The 13,187-nt window shown below is 45.1% G+C and overlaps 1 protein-coding gene across 3 annotated transcripts in view; it reads right to left on the reverse strand.

Moving 5' to 3' along the window:
• Positions 1–13,187, reverse strand: part of GALNTL5 (polypeptide N-acetylgalactosaminyltransferase like 5) — a 66,046-nt gene that overhangs the window by 25,791 nt on the left and 27,068 nt on the right. For 2 of the 3 annotated variants that reach the window (XM_035254334.3, XM_078343428.1), the window contains exons 5-6: positions 11,164–11,330; positions 6,761–6,883 (exon numbers count right to left, since the gene is read on the reverse strand). In XM_035254334.3, coding sequence (XP_035110225.3) covers positions 6,761–6,883; positions 11,164–11,330 — 290 coding nt within the window. The remainder of the gene's footprint in view (positions 1–6,760; positions 6,884–11,163; positions 11,331–13,187) is intronic. The other variant, XM_078343427.1, reaches the window with a different exon arrangement.

A 13,187-nucleotide genomic window follows, 5' to 3' on the forward strand; every position in this document is an offset into this window, starting at 1 on the left:
CTCCATCTCCAAAACAGAAAAGAAAAGGTCAGGGAAGGCATGGAACACATCATGGCGGGTGCCATGGGAGATACAGCATCACTTTGAAATAATGCAAATAGCTCCCCAGGAAGACGACCCGGCTCCAAAGGAGTGCGCGCACACAAATGTCATGTGAAAACCCATCTCCATGCTCTGTGGGCACAGTTTGCCTCTCAAGAGAATTGATAAAAATGGAAAAAAAAGAATAAATGTACATGAGTAGCAAACAGTCAGTGACAGACGAATCCTTGATGGATGAGTGAATACTCGGACCCATTAATGAAGGTCTGCTGGCTGCTGCCCACCTGCCCGAACGCAAGATCCCACACTGTGATTCAGGAGCACACCTGGTTCAGGCAGCCGCCTACATCAATTGGGGTGGGGGGAACAGACAGGGCAACAGATAGCAAGCGCTGGCAAAGGGGCCAGGAGAAGTAGGTGCACACCTCCACAGCCACAGCTGAAGGCTTGAAGCCACAGCCACAGTACAACTCTCAGAGACTTAGAAATCAAGTCGAATTCCATCAGTAAGCATATCAAAGAAATGCACAACACAATTTTCACACACACACACACACACACAGAACCTACAACCAAAAAGAAAAAATAGACATTCTTTTAAAATTCACATAGAAGGGCCATGCATGGTGGCTCATGCCTATAATCCCAGCACTTTGAGAGGTTAAAGTGGAAGGACTGCTTGAGACCAGGAGTTTGAGACCAGGCTGGGCAGCATAGCAAGACCCCCTCTCTACCACAAATTAAAAAAATAAGCCAGTTGGCCTGGTGCGGTGGCTTAGACCTGTAATCCCAGCACTTTGGGAGGTCGAGGCAGGCGGATCATGAGGTCAGGAGTTCAAGACCAGTCTGGTCAATGTGGTGAAACCCTGTCTCTACTAAAGATACCAAAAAAAACCAATTAGCTGGGTATGGTGGCTCATGCTCGAAATTCCAAAACTTGAGAGGCTGAAGTGGGAGGATCACTTGACCCCAGGCGTTCGAGGCTGCAGTGAGCTCTGATTGCGCCACTGCACTCCAGCCTGGGTGAAAGAGAAAGAACCAGTCTTAAAAAGAAAAAAAGTATAAAATATACATAGACATTTTGAAAAATTGACCCATCTTAAGACACAACAAATTTCAAATTTCTGACCACAATACAGTTACATAGTAATAAACAATTAAAAGATAATTTTAAAAATCTCTTAAATTTATTTGGAAACTTTCAAATTCAGTCCTTAAAAAAAAAATCCGAATTAAAGAGGAAACCAAAAAAGACACCAGTGCCTGGGCAGTTCATAGGCCAATTCTCTGTAAGCTTCCAAACATGGTTAATCTCTGCCTTATGTAAATTTTTAGAAAAAAGAGAAAACCATACAATTTGTTCTATGAATCCGGTAAAGTGAAAAGTATAAGAACACAGTACGAACAACGAAGATCATAAATGCATCTTATGTTTTATTTTTTAGACAGGGTCTTGCTCTGTTGCCCAGGCTGGAGTGCAGTGGCGTGATCTTGGCTCACTGCAGTCTCTGCCTCCTTGGTTCAAGTAATTCTCCTGCCTTAGCCTCCGGAGCAGCTGGGATTACAGGCGTGTACCACCATACCCAGCTAATTTTTGTATTTTTTTAGTAGAGATGGGGTGTCACCATGTTGTCCAGGCTGGTCTTGAACTCCTGACCTCAAGGGATCCACCCGCCTCAGCCTCCCAGAGTGCTGGGATTGCAGGTGTGAGCCATCGCGTCCAGTCTGTACCTTACTCTTGAACATAGATGCGATGTGTGTGTGCGGAGTGAGAAGAGGCAGAGAGCACATGTGTGGAGTGGGTGCTGTGAGATACTTAGCAACTCTAGGGGAGTGTTTCTATGGGTATTATGTGGGCTTGAAAATTTTCGAAATAAAAAAAATAATAAGACTCCCCTTTTAAACAAAAACAATCCAAATCGTAGTGTTATGGGTTGAACTGTGTTCCCCAAAAAGAGTTTTCAAGTTCTAACCTCAGGAACCTCAAAATGTGTCTTTATCTGGAAACAGGATGTTTGCAGATGTAATGAGGTCACACCGGGGTAGGGCGGGCCCTTCACTCAAGGCGACTGGTGTCTTTCTGAGATTAGGTTTCGGGGAGACAGACACGGACACACATTTGACCAGAGAGGTGGAGCCGCAGGTGACACCTCTGCAGCCCGAACTGGCAGCCACAGCCAGAAGCTGAAGAGGTGGGGAAGGCGCCCCCTGCAGGTCCGAGAAGGAGTGACACCCTGCTTACACCTTGATTCTGGACTCTGGCCTCCAAAACTGGGAAAAAGGGAATTTCTGTTGTTTTAAGCCACTTGGTTTGTGATACGTCGTTGTAACGGTCCTAGGACACTAATACACATAAACACAGCAACTAAATGATACGTCAGAATTATTCCCATGAAAGTCAAAAGCAGAAAGGATGGCTGCTACTGCCACTTCTAATCAACATTAGAGAGGTAGAAGGAAAATTATCTTCAGCTGATGGAAAATGCAAGCGACTCTACCCATCAATCACTAACAATTAAGTTTACTGAGGTTTCTGTTTATATGATCAAATACACCAAAAGATCTCATTCCTATATACCAGTAATAAAACAGGAGGGGCCCAAATCACAATTTTAAAAACAGCAACTAAAAAAATCAAGATAAAAAGAAATATCTTTGCACATGATATCTATAGAGCAAATGACAAAACACCAAAAGAATATAACAGCAAAATAAATGTCCATGGATGGGAGCATTTATTATCAAAAAGATGTAAATTCTTAACCATTTTAATCTATCATCTCTATAAATTCCAGTGAAAATCTCAACTCATTTTTCCTGGAACTTGATAAGAAAATCCTAGCTAAGACACTTTCACAGAATGAAGTGAAAAGATTTCACCTACAAATCTTATCAAGTTGTACTAATCTAGAGAGAGCGTCATTAGCCGAGAAATACAAAAATATAACCATAGAGCGGAAGAGATGCTGGAAATAGACCCAGGAATACACAGACATTTAATAAAATGATGGAAATAGCATTGCAACCAGTGAAGAAACGGTGGACGATTCAATGAACGGTGTGGGGGAAACTGGCTATTCATTATGAAAAACTGACATGACATTCTTAACTTACACCATTCCCAGCACAACCAACTCCAGCTAGACTCACAGGTTAACGTAAAAGGCAAATTTTTTGTTACCATGTGGAAGAAACGAAAGAAGAGTATCATCATGATCTCAGCATAAGGAAGAATTTCTTGAACAGGACACAAAAACCAAAAATCATAAATAAAAAATATTAATACATTTGGTTTTTTAAAATTAAGTTAAAGCCAGCTACTATTATAATAAGATTCCAAAATGATAATGGCGCAAATGCAATAGAAGTTCATCTCTACGCATTCAGCCAACCAGGGCAGGTGCTCCTGACTGGGGAAGCCCTCCACGTGGTCATTCGGGGATGCAGGCTGGCAGAGGCTCTTCAACCCATAGCCTCCAAAGTCACTTAGTTGTCTCTGCCCCAGCCAGCCAGAACAGGAAATAAGAGTGTGGAGGAGACAGACCGGCTTCCTAAGAGCCTTGGTCAGGAAATGGTACGTTACTTGCACTTACATCCCACGGCCAAAACTTAGTCACAAGGCTATTCCCATTGAAGAGAGGCTAGGAAGTTCAGTCTAGCTCTGTGCCTAGCAGGAGGAAGTGGGCTTTTTGGTGAACTTAAACACTTAAACATTTCTGGCCAGGTGAGGTGGCTCACGCCTTTAATATCAGCACTTTGGGAGGCTAAGGCAGCCAGACCACTTGAGGTCAGGAGTTCAAGACCAGCCTGACCAACACAGTGAAACCCCGTCTTTACTAAAAATACAAAATATTAGCCAGGTATGCTGGTGGGCACCTGTAATCCCAGCTAGTCAGGAGGCTGAGGCACAAGAATCACTTGAACCCAGGAGGCAGAGGTTGCAGTGAACCAAGATTGTGTCACTGCACTCCAGCCTGGGCAACAGAGTGAGACGCTGTTTCAAAATAAATGAATAAATAAGTAAATAATAAATAAAATTCTGCTCAACATAAGACATCCTGGTGAAGAAGAAAAGATAGGCTGTAGCCTGAGGAATGATATTCTCAGTGTTCATAACATAGAATTTCTGTTATAAGGACACGTTGAATCAATAACAAAAAGATAAACAACACATTAGAAAAATTGGCAAAGGATATGAACAGATAAATCCACAGAAAAATGATTTGTAAGCAATCCATGAAAATATAAAAAAATTCAACAGCCGGTAATACCAAGAAAAGAAAAGATGGCCTATGTTTTGGCCAACTGTGGCGAACATTGAAAGGTGGGTCATATTCAGCTCTGGCTGCAGAGAAAGGGCACTTTATCAATGTGATCAGACTGTTAATTGGTACAAACTTTTCAATGAAAATTTGGCATTATCTTTCAAAATTTAAAATAAAAATTCTTTTCTCCAGCAATCTCACTTTCAGGAATTTATCTCATAGGCACAATCAATCACACACTTGCACAAAGATCTATGTTCACCAGCTGTAACTGCTGCATTTTTGAAGTAATAATATAAAAGAAAAACCACCAGTTCAGAGATGGCTAACCAAGTTACGACAATCAATTGTAAAATCCATATGGGCTGGGAGCTGTGTCTCATGCCTGTAATCCCAGCACTTTGGAAGGCCAAGGAGGTAGGATCATTTGAGGTCAGAAGTTCAAGACCAGTTTGGCCAACATGGCGAAACCCTGTTTCTACAAAAAATACAAAAAATTAGCTGGGTGTGGTGGCATCCACCTGCAATCCCAGCTACTGGGGGAGGCAGAGGCAGGAGACTGAGATCACACCACTGCACTCCAGCCTGGGCGACAGAGTGAGACTCTGTCTCAAAAAATAAAAATAAAAAATAGAATCCATATGAAATGTCATTCAACACAGCAATTCAAAACTGAGGTAAGTCTTAAGTACTGTCATGGGAAAAGTTCCAAAAATTAAAAATAAAAGAGTAAGTCTCAGGACAATACAGATAGTATGATTCCATATATTTAAAAGTCCCAGGCGGGGCACGGTGGCTCACACTTATAATCCCAGCATTTTGGGAGGCTGAGGTGGGCAGATCATTTGAGGCCAGAAGTTCAAGGCCAGCCTGGCCAACATGGCGAAACCCCATCTCTTCTAAAAGTACAAAAATTAGCCGGGCGTAGTAGCAGGTGCCTGTAATCTCAGCTACTTGAGAGCCTGAGGCAGGAGAATCACTAGAACCCAGGAGGCGGAGGTTGCAGATTAAGCCACGGCACTCCAGCCTGGGTGACAGAGGGAAACTGTCTCAAAAAGAAAAAAAAAGTAAAATAAATAAAAATCCTTAACCCTGTGTATGTATATAATATATATGCATAAAAATGAGGGTCTGAAAAGACGTACTCCATATTGGTTTCTCTTGAATTTTGGACAATGAATATGTATTATCTTTGTAGTTAAATAAGAGAATGTCTCCACTGGTCAGGCCAACACGGAAAAAGAGAATCCAATTTCACTTTGTTCTTTTTGGGCTTCATTCTTAAGCAGGTGTCTCCTGCTAAGGAGCAGGGCCGTTTTATCAGCTTGCAACGCAGCCTGAGGAATGACCTTACTATGATTCACCTCCTGTGGTTCCAGCTCAGTGTTCTGTCAACATTCCCCTCGTGTGGCAGGAGGTGTGATTGGAGGAGGCATGGACCCTCTAGCAAGCTGCTCAGATGCTCCTGGGACTCAGCCGCCCAGCAGTGTTGACAGCCAATGGCTCACAACAGGGTGCCTCCCCAGGATTGCCCTTGGTCAGCCACGGCTACCATGTTCCAAGGTCATATCTGCGGTGTTCATATCCAGTGACTGGTCCATGCCTGGTCTCCTTACCTGGATCTGGATCCCTTTGAATGGCTCTCGGTGGCAGCCCTGGGAGTGTGCTGCTCAGATGTCCCTTCACAAGAACTTGCTGCGGGGGATGGATCTGAGCACTTCCCACTGCCAAAGCTTTGGGATCTACTGAAGCCCGTGCCAAGGTCATGTCGTTCCCACGGTGCTCCCACCCAGTGACTAAGCACAGTGTGTGGGTGGTGGGGAGGAACTGGACATGTGCCACCTGGTTCCAGTACAGGCCTTGCTGACGAGCAACTTTCAAACTGGGGCTTCCGCCAGCCCACTGAGCCTTTCTGAGCCCTGCACCCTGTCTGAAACTCTTCAAAGTAAGCCTCCTTCTCTCCTCCTCCACGTGTTTCAGACCAGAAGCGTCAGCTCACGCTTTTTCGTCTGTTCTCCTATCCCTTGCCCCATAAACTCTTTCCCTTGTCATTTCACTGTGGGGCCCTGGCTTCAGAGGACCCCATGGATGAGCCTGCAGCTCCCTCCTGCCCACTCTACCCCCAGTCTTCCTGTCCTCCCTCCTGTGGCTCCCAGTGGGTCCCCTGTGGTTGAAACTCCATCTCAGAGTTGGTCCTCGGGAACTCCGCCTGTGAGAGGTGCTGACATTATGGTCCTTGCTAAAGAATAGCTTCAACCCAAAATAGCAAACTGACATTTTAAAGCAGAATGCTTTCAGAGGCAAAAGAAGATTAAAGGCTCCTCTGGCTGGAATAGATTTCCATTCTTCTGGTGAAGTAGACAGAGACACAGAAGGGCTCCCCGCGGAAGCATGATGTCTGGAAGGGGAGATCTCTGGACCGTCCCTGGCTCTGGTCCCAGGAATGTTCCTACCTGAAGCATGAGAAGCTCCAATCAGTCTGGCTCGAATCAGCCCCTCTCTCTTTTTGTTTCTTATTATTTTAATCTTTCCCCGAAAAGTTTCCAGGTGATAGTCTAGTTTTTCTTTCAAATCATCTGGAAAAATATTCAACACATGCGAATGTATAAACTGCAACTAGAGAAATTAAAACAGTGTATCATCGTTATGACTTATTCCTAAAATCCATGCTAATCCACAGAAGCTTTCACTTTAAAAGAATTGTTTGGGCCAGACGCGTGGCTCACGCCACTGACATTTTAGGAGGCCAAGGTGGGTAGATCACATGAGGTCAGGAGTTTGAGACCAGCCTGGCCAACATGGCAAAACCCCATCTCTACTAAAAATACAAAAATCAGCCGGGCATAGTGGTGGGTACCTGTAATTCCATCTACTTGGGAGGCTGAGGCAGGAGAATAGCTTGAACCTGGGAGGCAGAGGTTGAAGTGAGCTGATACTGTGCCACTGCACTCCAGCCTGGGTAACAAGAGCAAAACTCCGCCCCCACCCCCCCAAAAAAAGAGAATTTTTATTCTATTTAAGGGAGAGAAAGAAAAGTGATTCACTATTAAAATCAACTGTAAATATTTTTCTTTTTGTTTTTCGTTGAGACAGGGCCTCACTCTATTACCAAGGTTGGTAGTGCAGTGGCATGATCACAGCTCACTGCAGCCTTGATCTCCTGGGATGAAGCAACCCTCCTGCCTCAACATCCTGAGTAGTTGGGACTACAGGTATGCACTACCACATCTGGCTAATTTTAAAATTTTTTGTAGAGATAGTATCTTGCTATATTGCCCAGACTGGTCTTGAACTCCTGGCCTCAAGGGGTCCTCCCACCTCGGTCTCCCAAAGTTCTGGGATTACAGGTGTGAGCCACCATGCCTACCCCTGTAACTATTATTCTGTGGTTCTACTGGATACCTCTATTTTAGTAAATCACTATTAACATTTTAATAGAAAAATCATGCATTACAGAGCTTTGGCGCAATCTGGCTTTGCTACTATCTGTGCTTCTAACTTTATAGTCGTTTTTAGGAGAGTTCCTCAGCTGAGAGAATGGATGAGCATCATGTTCCTGTTGGAACTCTATCACAAGGAAGAAATATATCACCCAGCACAGATCCTGGGACCCGATAGTCACTTAATATTTGGAAGTTAATATGATGATAAAGGAGGCTGGGAGCCGGTGAGATGGATGCAGATGCCTGAGGTTGAAATTTCCAAGTCCCAGGAATCTGGGGCCACGAGCAGGTTCAACAGGAGCAGGTTCATGGTAACCCAGCAGAAGGGATCTCCTTCCTCGTTTTTAGAAAGAGGAAGGCATACAGGCTGCACCTGCAGGCCTGGGCAACATTTCAGCTCAAAGGTCTCCAGACTATCGGGTGACTATCGGGTCCCAGGCTCTGTGCTGGGTGATATATTTCTTCCTCATACTAGAGTTCCAACAGGAACATGATGCTCATCCATTCTCTCAGCTCACATCCAGGATGTAGGAGGCAGCAGAAGGAGGGAGAAGTTGGATGCCATGAGCCGGGCCCTAGAGGAGATAAAGGCATTGAGGCAGCAGCAGTCACTGACTAGGAAGCGGAGGGCTTGGGTTTTTTAGATGTTCATGTTGCTGGCTTGCGGTCTAGAGGGACCAGGACTATGGGAAAAGTGAACGGCATCAGGTCCTGGACAGGCTGTTTCTGTAACTCAGTGCGGGCGGCTGCCTGGGCCTCTGGTGCTGCTCCCCAACGCTGAGCAGTCTATCAGCAGTACCTGTGGGTGTCAGCTGGGAAAGAAACTGCCCTTAAACCCGTGACGAAGTCACTGTGAATTAAAGGCAGGAAGGAGTCAACCCGGAGCTCCATCCGAGGCTTGAACACCCTGCTCCTGCATTTGAGGCTCCCGTGGGTCAAAGGCTCAGATTGAGGAGGAGAAGCAGAGGTGTCTGGTTGGGCAGTATACCCACATGTTGGCAGCAGCGACCCCCTCATCTCTTATGAAGGGGGCCACGATGTATGATGAACCTGTGAGAAGGTTGACACACATTATGGCCTGGATGTTTGTGTCCCCACTAAAATTCAAAGTACCGGGCCAGGCGCGGTGGCTCATGCCTGTAATCCCAGCACTTTGGGAGGCAGAGGCGGGTGAATCACGAGGTCAAAAGATCGAGACCATCCTGGTCAACATGGTGAAACCCTATCTCTATTAAAAATACAAAAAATTAGCTGGGCATGGTCGTGCGTGCCTGTAATCCCAGCTACTCAGGAGGCTGAGGCAGAAGAATTGCCTGAACCCAGGAGGCAGAGGTTGCAGTGAGCCGAGATGGTGCCATTGCATTCCAGCCTGGGTAACAAGAGTGAAACTCAGTCCCCCCCCAAAAAAAAAAAAATTCAGAGTACCCACAATATGATGGTATCTGTGGGTGGGGCCTTGCAGGGGCACAACTGGGCCATAGAGCCAGATTGCTCTTTCCACAACATGAGGATGTAGTGGAAAGATGGCTGTCCATCACCCAGGAAGAGGCCCTCTGTAAGAACTGGACCTGGTGGCACCCTGATCTTGGACTTCCAACCAGGACTCTGAGAAATAAATGTTTGTTGTTTAAGCAACCCACTTTGTGGTGTTTTGTTACAACAGCCAAGCTAAGATACCAGATACGTCTCTAAATTCATGGTTCTGAAAGGCTGGGCAAGGTATCCATCCTATGGTCATTCCTGGCATGGTGTCCCCATGGCAGAATCCTTGTACTTCTGGGTGAGAAGTTAGAATTCCACAGTCTGTCAGGTTATCCCACTCTGTCCTCTGCTGGTGGCTTTCCCAGTGACTTCTTGACCATAAGTTTTCTTTTGAGCAGATGAGGCAGCGTGGGTGACGTGGGCAGCAGGGAAGCCAGGCCCTCACTCCACACTCTTCCCATGCACAAGGCTAGAAATAAACAGTCTTGTGACCTCAGATATTGGTGACCCCCTTAAAAATGGTGTTATTTATGACAGGTGCCTGGCCAGCCTCTACAGTTCCAACACACAACTGCCAGTGACTTGAGTCACATTCAGGAGTCACCTAGATTCACTTCCCAGAGGGTGAACCTCAGGGATGGCTGCTTCCTCTGCCTATTCTTCTTACTGCTCCTCCTCCTCGTTTTGCTTCTGATTTCATAGTGGGTCACGTTTACAGTGGATTGGGAAGACTTTCAGCCTGAACCTTACCCAGTATTGACATTATTGCTTGGGTACTGCTGGCTTGCTGAAGGTTTGCACTCCGTTGTAAATTAGACAAGTAATTTCAAATTCTAAGTGTTGCTAACTAGTGTTAGTATCATGATTCTTTAAAACCAGTAAGCATGGAAGAATACACACTGAACTGCAGTGGGCCCGATTCCACTTCTTTCATGGAATTCCTAGATCATCTCATTTTCCTGCAGTAAGCCCTTCATAGCTCCTCATAGCCTCAAGATAAAATTCAAGCAATGCCTTTTATGAGCAGTTCCCCCCAACACACTTTTTTAAAGTGATGGGGTTTTGCCATGTTGCCCAGGCTGCTCTCGAACTCCTAAGCTCAAGGGATCTGCCCACCTTGGCCTCCCAAAGTGCTGGGATTACAGGTGTGAGCCACGGGGCCAGGCTGGGAGCTCCCTTTTCATAACTCTGGTTCCGCTCACCTCACCCCCGCAACTCTGTACTCATGCATAAACTACACATAATGTGGTAGCATGTATTTCAAGCTCACTGTGTCTTCTCTTGCCTCTGGGCCTTTACAATGCTGCTTGAGCTGCCTAAAACACCTTTCCCTTCCTCTCTACCTGGATTATTCCAACTCACCATTCAGATGTCAATTGACACGTCACTTCTCCCTGAAGGTATCTCTAAGGATGTGGACGGTGCCCCTTTGTTTATGCTGTGGAAGCACTGCCCCTCTATCCCTCTGCCAAGAGCCCAGACCTCACATGTCCACCATGCGCCAAGGGCCCCTAGTGCAGTACCTGCCCCAGTACCCACCAAAAAGATTCTTTGTACAAAATACTCAAGTGCCATTGGGGAGTGCACTACGTTCAAGGTAGATTAGATAGCTGGGCGTGGTGGCTTACATCCCAGCACTCTGGGAGGCTGAGGTGGAGAGATCACTTGAGTTCAAGAGTTCGAAATCAGCGTGTTCAACATGCTGAAACCCGTCTCTACTCAAAATACAAAAATTAGCCGGGGATGGTAGTGTGTGCCTATAATCCCAGCTACTTGGGAAGCTGAGGCAGGAGAATGTCTTGAACCCAGGAGGCAGAGGGTGCAGTGAGCCGAGATGGTGCCACTGGACTCCAGCCTGGGTAGTGGAGCAAGACTCCATCTCAACAACAGCAGCAACCAAAGTAGATTAGAGGATGAGCTTTCTATCTCACCAACTTCGCTCATGTCATCTACCAAAATAATTTCTTCAAGCAAATGGTGTGGCGTGAGGTTCCAGACGCTGGACATGGTCCGAAACAGGGCGTTAAATTCTTCATTATAGAAGCAAATGACAATGCTGGCAGTCGGGAGGCGGACTGGGTAACGTTTTTGAAGACACCTGCAGGCAGAAACAATGAGAAGAAAAGATCCATCTAAATGCCTTGGATGTTTTGCCAAGTCATTCAAACACTTTTCCTTATTTGCATCTTTTTAACCCTTTACACCTTCCAGGGATAATTATGGTAATAAGATGACAGTACATCTAAAAACACAAAAATGTATTTAACATCTTATGTTGTTCTAGAATTTTCTGAATCATTTCCCCCTTCTTGTCAGTAATAATTGCTCTGTCCTGAGACTGTGTTGATAGTCTTAGTTCTATTTTAAACATAGTATAAACACAAATTATATTCATATATTAGCTTCTGTTATAAAAATGAATTAGTTTTCTCTTTTTTTTTGCTGTCGCCATGGCAGAAGAGATAAAAATGAATTATTAAGCTTGCAAGTTGAAAGGTGTACATTAACCTTATTGTGCTGTCTTCAGAGAAAACTCCAGCTTTATTCTTATATTTGTGGAGTCTGTTGCAACAAAAAAGTGTGGTAGATATGGTCTAATTGGATTTCTTCTGAATATTTGACAAAAATGCTTTATTTTATTTTTATTTTTTTGAGATGGAGCTTTGCTCTTTTTCGCCCAGGCTGGAGTATAATGGTGTGATCTTGGCTCACTGCAACCTCTGCTTCCTGGGTTCAAGTGATTCTCCTACCTTAGCCTCCTGAGTAAATGGGACTATATGGGTGTGCCACTATGCCCGGCTAATTTTTTATATTTTTAGTAGAGATGGGGTTTCACCATGTTGGCCAGGCTGGTCTTGAACTCCTGACCTCAGGTGATCCACCTGCCTCAGGCTCCCAAAGTATTTGGATTACAAGCATGAGCCATCCCCCCAGCCCAAAAATATTTTATTTATTATTTGTGCATATGAGGGAAACAAAGAGGCTGAATTCTGGAATTCTAATAGTATTAGTTATTATTATTTAGATTGATATATTATTTGGTTATATTCTAAAATATTTTGGTTGTAAATTAAATAAATTTACTGGAGCTAACTTTAGCAAAAGAAAGGGAGGTGTGGCTGGTGTGACGGCGCTCATGCCTGTAATCCCAGCACTTTGGGAGGCTGAGGTGTGCAGATCACCTTAGGTCAGGGATTTGAGACCAGCCTAGACAATATGGCAAAACCCTATTTTTACTAAAAGTACAAAAATTAGCCAGATGTGCTGGTGCGCACCTGTAGTCCCAGCTACTAAGGAGGCTAAGGCAGAGAACTGCTTGAACCCGGGAGGGGAAGTTGTAGTGAGCCAAGATTACACCACTGCTTCTGGAAGGGGGGAAGAGGGAAAGGGAAGAAGGGAGGAAAGGAGGAAGGGAGGAAGGGAGGGAGGGAGGAAGGGAGGCAGGCAGGCAGGAAGGAAGGACAGAGAGATGTATTGTGAACCGACTCAGATGTCTCACAGGACCTAGCAGCTACAGCAGCTGTAGCCTCAAGGAATAATTACAACTACAGGCTTGACTGACGTCTGGATACTCTCCATCTCTGCTTTTGTCTTTACATCTCGGAAAAGTAATAACAGCAATATCAACCTACCTCCAAGGGCTCTGAAGTTTCAGTGAATTAACATGTCTGCTCATGGTGCGCAGAGCAGTGCCTGGCATGCAGTAAGTATTCAGACAGAAGGCTCATTACACGATCATGATTCTTCCTCTGCAAATACGCTTGTTTCCACTTCTTTAGTGGGAAATGTGATTGACATCAGCGTATCTTATAGGAAGTACCCAGGGAGAAACTGGTGGGACGTTACGTTTTCCAAGGTGAAATATTGGCCGGAAAAGATTCATTGGCCCAGCTTTGCCATAGGTGCCTATCCCCGGGTTCACCAACTGGGGCCAGAAAATGGAGTCAAAATAAAT

Source organism: Callithrix jacchus, chromosome 11 (genome assembly GCF_049354715.1).
Source record: "Callithrix jacchus isolate 240 chromosome 11, calJac240_pri, whole genome shotgun sequence".
Classification (NCBI taxonomy): domain Eukaryota; kingdom Metazoa; phylum Chordata; class Mammalia; order Primates; family Cebidae; genus Callithrix; species Callithrix jacchus.